Here is a 12,869-nt window from a genome sequence, read left to right on the forward strand (position 1 = left end):
AATGCAGAAATAGGACAAGAAAGCAAGAGGTGCAATTGCTAGATCTGCCGTAGAGGATCCTATCTGCAGAGCAAGAGACTCTCCTTTAAACCGTTTGCTCTCCCCTTCCCTTTCAGAGGATTCCACAGATGTCGGTGAGGAGGACAGCTTTCTCGGTCAGACTTCTGCTCACACGTCTACCCCACAGACATTTAGTTACTTCTCTCAGGTATCAAGCAGTAGTGATCCTTTTGGGAATATTGGACAGTCACCATCAACAGCTGTGGCAGCGTCAGCTGGACACTCGGCATTCTCCAAGTCCCCGGCTGACCTCCCTTTTACAACTGGATCCCAAGATGTGCTGAATGCATGTTCACCACCCATTTCGAAGACTCAGTATGGTGCTCCGCCTTCTTCACAGATGGGAATGAATACTTACCTGCCTTCTCCCCCGAGTAGGCTCCCCCCTCCCAACTTTGGGAGCCCCCCACAGGGAACACCGCAACAAGGCCACAATCCATATCGTCATACGCCTGTGAGCAGCAGGGCCAGTCCTTACATTGCACCACCACAGGCGCAGCAGTGCCCAACGCCAGGCCCTCCCGCCCGTCCTCCCCACCCTGGGCCCCCTGTTCAGTTGTACCAGATGCCCGGAGGACCCCTGCCACCGGTATGAGACATGTTTTTATATCCTAGCTATTCACTCTGACTTTTTCTCTCTCTGTTCATCTTAGCCTATGTTTTTAAAAACACTGCACTTTTAATAATCAATGTGATGGAAAAAAAACTAAAAAAAAAACAAGATTAACATAACCTAATAAAAAAAATAACAAAAAATATGATCACTGTGATGACAAATTATTTGCAGAGGCCCTTCTTTGTAAGCTACATGCCTTGAAGTAAACATTCTTTCAAAGGTAGCTCATCAAATGGTTCATATATTAGTTTATATTATCAGCTTATGGAAGTAGTACTTGATTTTTTTTTTTTTTTAGTAGTACTTGATTTTAGTGAGTTAACTACATGTCAGTATTTCAAGATTTTAGTGTAAGACATCAATAATAAATGTCATCTGGAGATATGTGAGAGTTGAAGCAATTATTAACAGACTGCCAGCTTCTCATTTTTTAATTATCCTACTCAATCAAAATACTCAATTACAGGGACTAAAATTGATTACTCCAATAATTTCTTTTATTTACATTATGAAGTTTGGGTCTAGACAATCAAACTCTGTCTCAGGAGGGTGATGGAACAACATTTGCATTGGGTAAAGTTTATGAAATTCCCTATGCTCTTTTCTCAGCTAATTGTTCAACTGACTTCCACAGGGAAATCAACTGAATCAAAAAAAGGGAAATGATTAAAAGGAAGAATTAAGAACCCCACCCAGTGTGGCAGGGATAGTGGTATTATAGTCAGGGTAGAACCTCACTTCTCTCTTGGGGGTAGAGAATGGGCTCTGTTTTATTGTTTAATTTAAATCCTATCAACATACAAACTCTCGATAATGTTACGTTTCAGCATATTGGAATGTAACCAGAATCACAGTGTGCAGTATAGTTAACATACTAGTTTGCTGATTAAATTTTTGAAAAGGTATCTAATTAAGAATTTTAAAAGTGGTAATTTCAGACTTAAAAGAAAGTTGCAGGGGTGCCTGGGTGGCTCAGGCAGTTAAGCGTCTGACTCTTGATCTCAGCTAAGGTCTTTATCTCTGTGTCACGAGTTCGAGCCCTTCACTGGGCTCTGCACTGGGCATGGAGCCTGCTTAAAAAAGAGAAAGTTGCAAAAATAAAAATAGCACAAACAGCACCCCAGTACCCTTATCCCATATTTATCCGTCATTAACATTTTACCCTGTTCTGTCACTTGTGCATGTGTGCACTCACATGCATTTGGGCACCCTCCCTCTCCTCACCATGTATGTGTGCAGTTGTTTTGGGAAACACTTGGTCAGTTGAATACCTGATGACTCTTTACTCCTAAATATTTTCCTGCATATTTCCTTTATTTTATTTTATTTTATTTTTAAGATTTTATTTATATATTTGAGAGAGAGCAAGAGAGAGAGCCCAAGCCAGGTCGGGGGGAGAGGCAGAGGGAGAAACAGACTCCCCGCTGAGCAGGGAGCCCAATGTGGGGCTTGATCCGAGGACCCTGAGATCATGACCTGAGCCGAAGGCAGCCGCTCAACTGACTGAGCCACCCAGGCACCCCTTGTGCATATTTCCTAAGAATAAGAAAGTTCTTTCACATAACCACAGTACAGTTAACACCTTGGTAACTTTAACATTGATACATTCCAAAATGATTTTCAATTAAAAAATTTTAAAATAATTGTATTTTGATTTTAAAAGTATTTCTAGTACAGAAAATTTAAAATATGCAGAATAGTCAAATGATTAAAAATTGTCCCTCGGTAACCGCCCTTTTCATTTTGTTATATGTCTTTGTTAAATTTTTTCTAGACAGACATTTCTGTGAATCTTTTTTAGACGTTAAGATTTTTTCTAAAACATTTTAATGACTCTAGAGAATTCTAGCATTTAGGTAACAATTTATTTAATCAGGTCTCAGACATTTAGATTGTGTCCAGTGATTTTCTATTATAAATGACCTTTTGTACACATCTTTGTAGGTAAATTTTTGTTTCTTAATTACATCTTTAGGATGAGTTCTTAGAAATGGAATGGCCAGGTCAAGGGATGTGCAAGTTTTAAAGATTAACTAAATCATAGAAGACATACTGCTAGATTGATTTCTGTGAAGGTGCTAGTTTACTTTGCCATCAGTTTGAGAAAGCCCAGTTTACTTTTAAGACTGATGTTGAATTTTGTTAGATTTTAAAAAAATTTTAGTTGCTTTAAGGCCTAGTTATTAAACTAAACAGTTGTCTAGAAATACACGTAGGATAATCATTACTAATGTCACTTTGCGTCTGAGGCATATGTGGAATTGTTTTTTTGGACAGACATCATAGTCCTCTAACTTTTTTGTGTCCTCCAGATTCCTCCTTCAGTGCCATCAGGGTTGACCCCTCCAATGCAACAGCAGGCCCTTGCTAGACCTGCAGGTCCCTCTGTGCAAGTGCCACCTCCTTTTCTACTTCAAAACCAATACGAACCTGTTCAGCCCCACTGGTTTTACTGCAAGGAGGTAGAATACAAACAACTATGGATGCCTTTCAGTATGTTTGACTCTTTGAATCTTGAAGAAATCTATAATTCAGGTAAGTACTAATCATGCATCGTTTGTATCTGATTTTAGGAAGAGAAGAAATAAAGAGTATTTATCCATGGCTTACTTTTTGTGAATGTCAAATTCCTTAGGCCTTATAGACTCCACCAGACTGCACCTTAAGACAGTGATACTAACGTAAGTCCTGAGTTATTTGAGCAAGGTTTTTAAAGAAATGTTTTAATAATTTTCCTCTTTGTTTAACGGTGTTTTAAGTTAGAGAAATAGAGTAGTTCATATAATGTGGGTGTCAATTTTTCTATTTCCCTTATTCATTTGTAGCTAATGGGCACTTATAAAATATCTTCTTTGGAACTCTTGTTCCCGAAGATGCTCTGAAAAGTGTTCTGTGGTCAGGTGAGTTTTGGAAGTGATTTAATCCCGTTCACCTTTTGAGATAGACAGTGCACTGTAGTGTCTTAAGCCTCTGAGAATTAGAGTATAGAAATATGTGTTTGTGTTTATCCTGATGGTATTTCTTTTCCTTTTCTTTTTTTTAAGATTTTATTTATTTGTCGGAGAGAGAGAGAGCGCGCTTGCGCATATAACCAGGGGGAGTGGGAGGGAGAGGGAGAAATAGGCTCCCCACTGAGCAAGGAGCCTGATGCCGGACTCATCCCAGGACCCTGGGATCCTGACTTGACCTGAAGGCAGATGCTTAACTGACTGCGCCACCCAGGCGTCCCTACCTTGATGATATTTCATCATGGCACTTAAAAATCACTTGTTCATACCCCCTAGAAATATACTTTATGGAGCATTGCTGCTTTGATTAAAAAAAGTAAACATCAGTTATTTGAATTATGATTTTTTTAAATGGTCGTTTTTTTTTTTTAAGATTTTATTTGAGAGAGAGCGAGAGAGGGAGCATGTGTGCACATGAGCAGGGGGAAGGGGCAGAGGGAGAGGGATAAGCAGACTCCCCGCTGAGCAAGGAGCCTGATGTGGTGCTCGGTCCTGGGACCCTGGGATCATGACCTGAGCCGAAGGCAGACGCTTAACTGACTGAGCCACCCAGGACCCCTTAAATGATCATGTTTTAAAACTTTGTTCTGGCTGTTTTTTCTTCACTTAAGGAGAGTCCTAATTTTGAGCAGCACAAATTAATCTTAAAATTCTATTTTTAAACAAAAATGAACTTAGTTCTTTGTCTTTTAGGATCATCCAGTCACCATATTCATTATTTATTACTTTTAAACATGCCTTGTTACTATTGGGTTAAAATGTGGACTTTGTGCTCCAGTCCAGCCAGACCCTGAGAGCGTGGTTCTAGGCACGGATGGAGGGCGCTATGACGTGTATCTCTATGACCGAGTGAGGAAGGCTGTGTACTGGGAGGAGGAGCCCACTGAAGTGAGACGCTGTACTTGGTTTTATAAAGGGGACACAGACAGCAGATTTATTCCCTATACCGAGGAGTTCAGTGAAAAACTAGAGGTATGTGGGCTTTATTCCTTTACCTGTTTCTTTAAAAAACATAGGCCCTGTGTATATCGGAGCCCCGTATAACACCACTCACAATGGAGCCGACTTTATTTTTCTAAAGAATTATTTATTTTAGAGAGAAAGAGAGAGCGCGTGCGCGCATGCGTGTGGGAAAGAATCTCAAGCTGAGCGCGGGGCCTGACTTGGGGCTTGATCCCAGAACCCTGAGATCATGACCTGAACTGAAGTCATGAAATAGTTGCTTAACCAGCTGAGCCACCCAGGCGCCCTGAGAGCCAGCTTTATAAGAGCCTGTTTTGATCCTTTCACAAAGAGGATTGCTTTCTTTTTTTTTTTTTTTTAAAGATTTTATTTATTTATTTGACAGAGAGAGACACAGCGAGAGAGGGAACACAAGCAGGGGGAGTGGGAGAGGGAGAAGCAGGCTTCCCGCAGAGCAGGGAGCCCGATGTGGGACTCGATCCCAGGACCCTGGGGTCATGACCTGAGCTGAAGGCAATCGCTTAACCAACTGAGCCACCCAGGCGCCCAAGAGGATTGCTTTCTAAGTGGTGCCATTGTTCATGAGATGTTAATCGTGGCCTCCATGTCTGAAGGTAGACTGTTTTTCAGGGACATATCACAAATCTAAAAAGGTACTTTAGCAAACCTTCAAATCATCTTAGTCTGCTGGGATCTGTTGTTAACAGCACATTCCAAGCCTATGGATATTTTTCAAATTATTGCTCAGTAAAAAGCTTGAGATTAACCTCTGATTTTTGAAAAATAAATAGAAAACAGAATAGGAACAAATGTCTCAAGACTTACTAGCCATTCTAAAACTGCTGGGTAAAGTTTTATATACTTGTGTTAATTTCTTATGATTACTCTACTTTGTGGTTGAATTAAATGTTTGAAATAAGTTAAATGAATTCAATTTGCATACATGGAAATGAGATACAGAACACTGTAGTTACTGTTGTTTAATGTTGTAGTTATTAAAACTTGGATAACCAGTGCTAACAGAAAACATTAAAACAATACTATGTTACCGGTGAAAGAGGCCTTTAAAATGTTAACTTTCCCTAGTTCATATTTTGAATAGCTTCAAGTAAGGACTGGACCTTATGTTTTGTTTAGGAGCTGACAGTCAAGTTTAACAGCTAACTATTAATTACTAAATTTCTTTTGTGCTCGAAGAACGTAATATTTAATAGAGATAAAAAAATCAAATCATGTCATCCTTTCAAATTGAACCTCTACATTTAAAAAATATTTTCTTAGACAATTATCTATCTATATACGTATTTTTCTAACATTTATAATAGTACAGAGTTTTTGTAGTGTACTTTTTAAAAAAATATATAATTGCATTTTTAAGAAAGATTTTATTTATTTGAGAGAGAGAGAAAGAAAGCATGAGCAGGGGGAGGGACAGAGGGAGAAGCAGACTCCCTGCTGATCAGGGAGCCTGACGTGGGACTTGTTCCCAGGACCCCAAGATCATGACCTGAGCCGAAGACAGATGCTTTACCTACTGAGCCACCCAGGCGCCCCTGTAAATGCATTTCTTAGGTATTACCAATTGTACTTGTTCTGGAAATACTAATCTCTATAGTAGTGACTATGAAATATAATTTTATAACCAAATCGACACTGGAAGGTAAGTGTTGGCCTAAAGTAGGACAGTGGGGAAGGTAATTTGGAAAAGAAGCTTGTTGAGAGCACAGGCTTCAAATTTTTTTCATTTCAACCTATTAAGGAATACATTTGACATTGAAATTTAGTACACACATTTTATACATATACATACAAACATATATTTAATTATTAGAAATAGTGGTGTGTGATTACTGACTCTCTGGGGAATAAAAGCCCCTGATTTATAGCATTTGCTGATTTCCATGATATAAGTACTCCCTCCATGGCCAATTTTAAGCTATCAACAGGATGTTACTAGACACAGTTGGGAAGAGTTGTGACGTGCGCTCGTGAGCTGGTGTGGGCCTGTTCTCACACACCACTGAAAACAAAGGCCCGTGGAACACTACTTACACTTACCAGGTGCCACTCTGATATATATATATATTTTTAAAGATTTTTATTTATTTATTTGACAGAGAGATAGCAAGAGCAGGAACACAAGCAGGGGGAGTGGGAGAGGGAGAAGCGGGCCTCCCGCCGAGCAGGGAGCCCGATGTGGGACTCGATCCCAGGACCCTGGGATCATGACCTGAGCCGAAGGCAGATGCTTAACGACCGAGCCACCCAGGTGCCCCATTCTGATATTTTTTATTTCATTTGAAACATTGATTTTATAAGTTATTACTAGTCATCACCCACAGTTTGAAAAATACTGATTTAGAACAGTCAGAACACAGTTAAGAAGAGCAAAGACTGAAAAGAAGGCATAAAATTAATTTTGTTCTTGGAAATATCATGTACAGGAGGCACGAGTCTCCTAAAATATAATTTTAGTTATTTGAATGAGGAAAAAAAATGTGTAAAGGAATGCTGATATCTATAGCTTAATTTTAGACTGAAATTATTAAGCAAATGTGTACCATAATTTTTGGTATCTTTGGTAGGACCCTACTGAAGGTAAAACATCCCAAGTTTAGTCCTATTATTTTGAAGCTAAGGCACATAGTCTAAGTATAAAGTCTAAGCAGTATCTAAAAGTATTCACTTTATCTCAACTGTATTTGATTATAAATGGATGACACAGGCTTTGTGGGTGGGGTAGCTGTCCACGTACTGACCATCTCAACAGCACACGACTGTTCTTAATCTAGGGAGATCTTAGCTCCTCTTCAGAATCTTTCATGATGCTTAGACCAGATGAGGGAAGATGCAGAAGAGGTTAGGAAATGAGAAAGCCAATGAGAAGAAGAGAAGCAGACATATTTCTCAATATTGTGTAGGTGATCCTGTACTATCAGAGCACTGAGGCGAAACAGGGGAGTTGGAAACAGAAAACACCTTCTATTTGATGATGACGTGATTATGTACATAGGAAGTCAGGAGAACTTTCAAAAATACCATTAGCACTGCAAGTCTGTGGATATAAAATCAACATATACCAATTAATGGCATTCCTGTATAATAGAAATAACTGGCTGGCCCAGTTGGTAGAGTATGTGACTCTTGATCTCAGGGTCATGAGTTTGAGCCCCATGTTGGGCATGGAGCCTACATTAAAAAAAAAAAAAAGAAATAGAGAAATAACTAGCACCCATAATAAAAAAGAGATGCTATTTGTAACACTAACAAAACTATAGGCTAAGTAGGAAAAAGTCTGACAGATACCTATATGAACTTGTGGAGGAAAACTATAAAACAGAATTAAAGGAAATAAAAGATGATCTCAAGAAATGGAGCTAAATATGTTCACGATGCACAGTTTTCTGTTCTTCCCAAATTATTTTATAAATTTTATGTAATCCCAATCAAAATTACATCGGGTTTTTAAGGTACAATGTGCAAACTGCTCCTGAATTTTATATGGAGGGTCAAAGTGTCAAGAATAACCAAGATCCTTTAGAAGAATGGTATGTAGAAACTTGCTGTACCAGACAACATTTATTCTAAAGCTATGGGTTGAAAGGGAATATGAAAAAGTGCAAATAATTCTTAAGATGGTGAAACTTTTCTTTCTTTAAACATTTTTATTTGTAATCTTGCTTTTATTTTTTTTAAGATTTTATTTATTTATTTGACAGAGAGAGAGACATAGCAAGAGAGGTATCACAAGCAGAGGGAGTGGGAGAGGGAGAAGCAGGCTTCCCGCTGAGCAGGGAGCCCGATGCGGGGCTTGATCCCAGGACCCTGGGACCATGATCTGAGCTGAAGGCAGACGCTTAATGACTGAGCCACCCAGGCGCCCCTGTAATCTTGCTTTTAAAAATTATAAATAAATATGGTAAAAATTATAAAAAGACAAGTGAGGAAGAGTCAAAGGGATAGAGACTGATGGAGAGGAATCATTAATCAATCGCTGTCTGGGAGACAAAAAGAAACTCGTCTGTTTTGACACGACTGTCAAATAATCATTGTTATTAATTTTTACTTTTTAATTTATTTTATTTTTATTTTTCTTAAAGATTTTATTTATTTATTTGACAGAGAGAGAGACATCGAGAGAGGGAACACAAGCAGGGGGAGTGAGACAGGGAGAAGCAGGCTTCCCGCTGAGCAGGGCTCGATCCCAGGACCCTGGGACCATGACCCTAGCCAAAGGCAGATGCTTAACTGACCGAGCCAGCCAGGCGCCCCTCAGCAGTCATGTCTTTGGAGTCAGAAAGTTGAGGGTGGGAGTGAACTGCAGTTCTTCCGTTGCAGCGTGACAGTGTAATCTCATGCAGGTGTGAACTTAAAATGTTTACTGAGGGTTGAATTGTGTCCTTTCTAGCCTCCAAAAAATATGATGAACCTCTCGTGCCTCCGAATGTGATCTCACCTGGAAATAGGATGCTTGCAGATACGATTAAGATGAGATCATTCTGGAGAAGGGTGGGCCCTTAATCCAGTATGACTTGATGTCAGACCATGTAAAAATAGAGAATGGGAGCATTGCATCTATAAGCCAAAGGACACTAAAGATTGCTGGTAAACCACCAGAAGGTAGGAAGAGGCAAGGAAGGAGTTCCCTGTAGGTTTCTGAGGGACATGGCCTGTTGACATTTGACTTCAGACTTCTAGTCTCCAGAACTGTGAGACAATACATTTGTTTGTAAAGCCATTCAGTTCGTGGTACTTTGTTACCACAGCCCTAGGAAACTAATAGGCTGTGTAAACCTTTGTTTTCTCCTCTATATAATGGGGATAATCTTATTTAGGAGTGATTGAGAGTAACTAATTAAATGAGGTAATGTATATAAAGTGACTGACAAGTGTGGTAATTAATTAGTAAATGAGAGCCTCTATTACATTATTTTTATTATCATCATAGTTATACTCTTGTTCCACACTTTTTCTCAATGTGGTATAAATTTATCTTACTGGATTGTATGTTTCCATTATTTTAGGCTGAATATAAAAAAGCAGTAACCACGAATCAGTGGCACCGTAGGTTAGAGTTCCCGAGTGGAGAGACAATCGTTATGCACAATCCAAAGGTAATGTTATTGTTTAAGATACTAAAATGTTAGGTTCATTTTAATAATTATTTTGCTGAGTGTGGTTGATAAATGTTCATTTTAATTAACTTTTTAGGGATGTATTTATAAGAGGTGCACTGTTTTTAAAAGCTTACTGTAGTTTGTTAACATTGATCATAGAAACAAAAATAAAATGTAATTTTTCTCATGAAGTTTCTGCTTAGGGCAGCATGTTAGCTGAAGCCTAGTATGCACCATTGAAGTTGTTTGATAAACGTTTGCACTCGATCAGAGGTCGGCAGGCTTTTTCTGTCAGGGGCATGAGAGTAAATATTTAATTCTTCGTGTGATCTCTGTTGCAGCTCTCAGCTCTGTCTGTGTAGCCTGAAAGCAGCTGCAGATGATATATGAACCAGTAGGTGTGTCTATTGTGGTAAAACTTTATTTATAAAGGTGGTAGCTCAGATTTGGCTCACAGGCCGTAGTTTGTCCACCCTGCCCTTGATGGTGGTTTGTTTCAACTTTTAAAAATATGTCTTTCCTTTTTTTATTTGTATTATCTCCATGAGCTTGTTTTTTTTAAGATATTAGAGATGTTCTTTCATTTTTTTTTTTTTTAAGATTTTATTTATTTATTTGAGAGAGAGAGAATGAGAGACAGACAGCACAAGAGGGAAGAGGGCAGAGGGAGAAGCAGACTCCCCGCCGAGCAGAGAGCCCGATGCGGGACTCGATCCCGGGACTCCAGGATCATGACCTGAGCTGAAGGCAGTCGCTTAACCGACTGAGCCACCCAGGCGCCCGAGATGTTCTTTCATTTACCATACTTAATCCCTCTGAGTTCCAGGTTCCTCACCTGTAATAAGTACCTCCCAGGGCCATATTTTAGATAAAATGAAGTAATTTATACAAAAACATCCAGAATAGTGCTTGGCATATGGTAATTTTTCAGAACATAGGGTATTTATTTTAAGAGAACTGTACAAGAAAACAAAAATAATTTTACTCTCATCACTTCTGTAGTCCTTATTGATATTGAAATAAAAACATTTATATGCCAACAAAATTTGAACAGTATAAAAAGGTGTCAAATCAAAAATAAAAGCCTCTTACCTCTGCATTTTCCATTTCTCCTGATGGTAACTATTCTTAACTTTTGTTTTTCATTTGTTTTTGATGCAAACACAGAAATTTTGCATACTATCGTGCATGCCTCCTTTTTTTTTTTTAAAGAAAAATTTCTGGGTAACATAAGACTAAATTTAGTTGATTTAACAGAATATATGTTTTCCTAAAAAATGGTGGGCAAATCAGTTTTTGGAATTGAAATTGAATTTGTAAATTAATTGGGAATCTTGCTATTTAAAGAATTATGCCTAAAATATTTTTCTAAGATGAAGATTCTTCCGTTCTAGGTAATTTTTCTTAATTTCTTATACGTAAATCTGGATTTTTATGTTACATTTTTAAAATCAAGGTGTACTACTTCTGATTTAGTTGTATTTTCCAGTATAAACATTGGAAATAATGGTATTGATTTGCCTAATTTTAATGGTTAGTGTGAACACTAGCAGGACTGTTACAAAATTGTTTTGGGAGAACAGTACTAGTACTTGATTTGTGAACTATTGATACCGTGAAGTAGTTTATTATGTATTGAAATAAATTATTTAGCCTGTAGTGGAAATGAACTTGGTCATGAAGTCTGTCATAATCCTTCTGTCGTGTCTTGAAGGTTATTGTTCAGTTCCAGCCTTCGTCAGTGCCAGATGAATGGGGAACCACACAAGATGGACAGACAAGGCCCAGGGTTGTAAAGCGTGGAATTGATGATAACCTTGATGAGATACCTGACGGTGTGTATAGTTTGTTTAGGGCCAAGGTCATTTTTAGACTCCTCTATTTTAGCATCATTTTTTAGAATGATGAAAAAAGAAGCCATTATTAGGACTACCTGCTATAACATGCAGAAATGAGCTAGGTTGGCACATATCTTTCTTTTTATTCTATTATTTTTATATCTGCTTATTTTAAAATTTAGAATTCTGTTGAAGATATACAAACCATGTGACATAGATTCTAAAAGACGTATTGTTGTGAAGAAGCACTTTACTGGTTGAAAGTAGGCTTGGCAATATTTTTGGGCTTTTGTGGTCATGTCTCATCTAGTTTGTATTACTCTAGTGCGGAAGTTGGCAAACTTTTTCTGTTAAGGGCCAAATAGTAAATATTCCAGGCTATGTGGACTTTGCTGCATCTATTCAACTCTGCCATTGTAGCATGAAAGCACCTGTAGATGGTATGTAAACAAATGTGTTCGTGTTCCAGTAAAGCTTTATAAAAGCCAGGCAGTGAGCAGGATTTGGCCTATTTGGCCAACCCCTGCTCCAGTGTATGTGCTTTGGTTCTCCTGTTATACCATTGAAAATACAGATTTTGTTTTGACGATTACATACTTCATTTTTGTTTCATTGTCTTATGAAACTACAAATATAAATTAATATTCTCATATTATGAATGTGAACAAAATAACCAGATAAAATAGCAGATTTAACTTGTAGTTGTTTCTGTATGCCAGAGTAAAATAATAGATTTAACTTGGTTTTCCTATATATAACTTGAAGATGTTCCAGTATGTAGAATATATATTATATAGGGAAAGGGAAGGATTTGGGGAAAATATTTTATTCAGTTATTATTTATTTATTTAAGTAATCTCTACATCCAATGTGGAGCTTGAACTCACAACCCCAAGATCAAGAGTTGCATGCTCTTCCAACTGAGCCCACCAGGCGCCCTATTGGGGGAAATATTTTAATGTTTTATGTTGGCATATTGCTTCTCCATGTGGGGCTTAGTCTCCTGGGGAATTCTGAAGAAATCACAAAGGTTATGGAGCCTCAGTAGGTACAAAACTGCTGGTTATCATATGCTCAGAGCCTCTGGGATCCCAGAGGTGTTGTGCTTCCTCCACCTCTTGGTCTAGTTCACTGTTATTTGGCAAGATGGACCTTGAGCTTTGTTCTTCTCATTTCATAGAGAATAATGAAGCTTATTAGCTTGGAAGGGTCTTAAATTTCTTTACATAGTTTGTGATGACAAAAGGGATATTTAGAATATTGCTAT

The 12,869-nt window shown here is 38.2% G+C and overlaps 1 protein-coding gene across 3 annotated transcripts in view; it reads left to right on the forward strand.

Annotated features, from left to right (window-relative positions):
* SEC23IP (SEC23 interacting protein) overlaps positions 1-12,869 on the forward strand; it is a 42,875-nt gene that overhangs the window by 3,565 nt on the left and 26,441 nt on the right. For all 3 annotated transcript variants that reach the window (XM_035030349.1, XM_035030354.1, XM_035030356.1), the window contains exons 2-6: positions 117-649; positions 2,989-3,211; positions 4,463-4,656; positions 9,672-9,761; positions 11,479-11,599. In XM_035030349.1, the coding sequence (XP_034886240.1) occupies positions 117-649; positions 2,989-3,211; positions 4,463-4,656; positions 9,672-9,761; positions 11,479-11,599 (1,161 nt within the window). The remainder of the gene's footprint in view (positions 1-116; positions 650-2,988; positions 3,212-4,462; positions 4,657-9,671; positions 9,762-11,478; positions 11,600-12,869) is intronic.

The sequence above is a fragment of the Mirounga leonina genome, unplaced genomic scaffold (assembly GCF_011800145.1).
Source record: "Mirounga leonina isolate KUSES-001 unplaced genomic scaffold, KU_Mleo_1.0 Mir_114, whole genome shotgun sequence".
In the NCBI taxonomy this organism is placed as follows: domain Eukaryota; kingdom Metazoa; phylum Chordata; class Mammalia; order Carnivora; family Phocidae; genus Mirounga; species Mirounga leonina.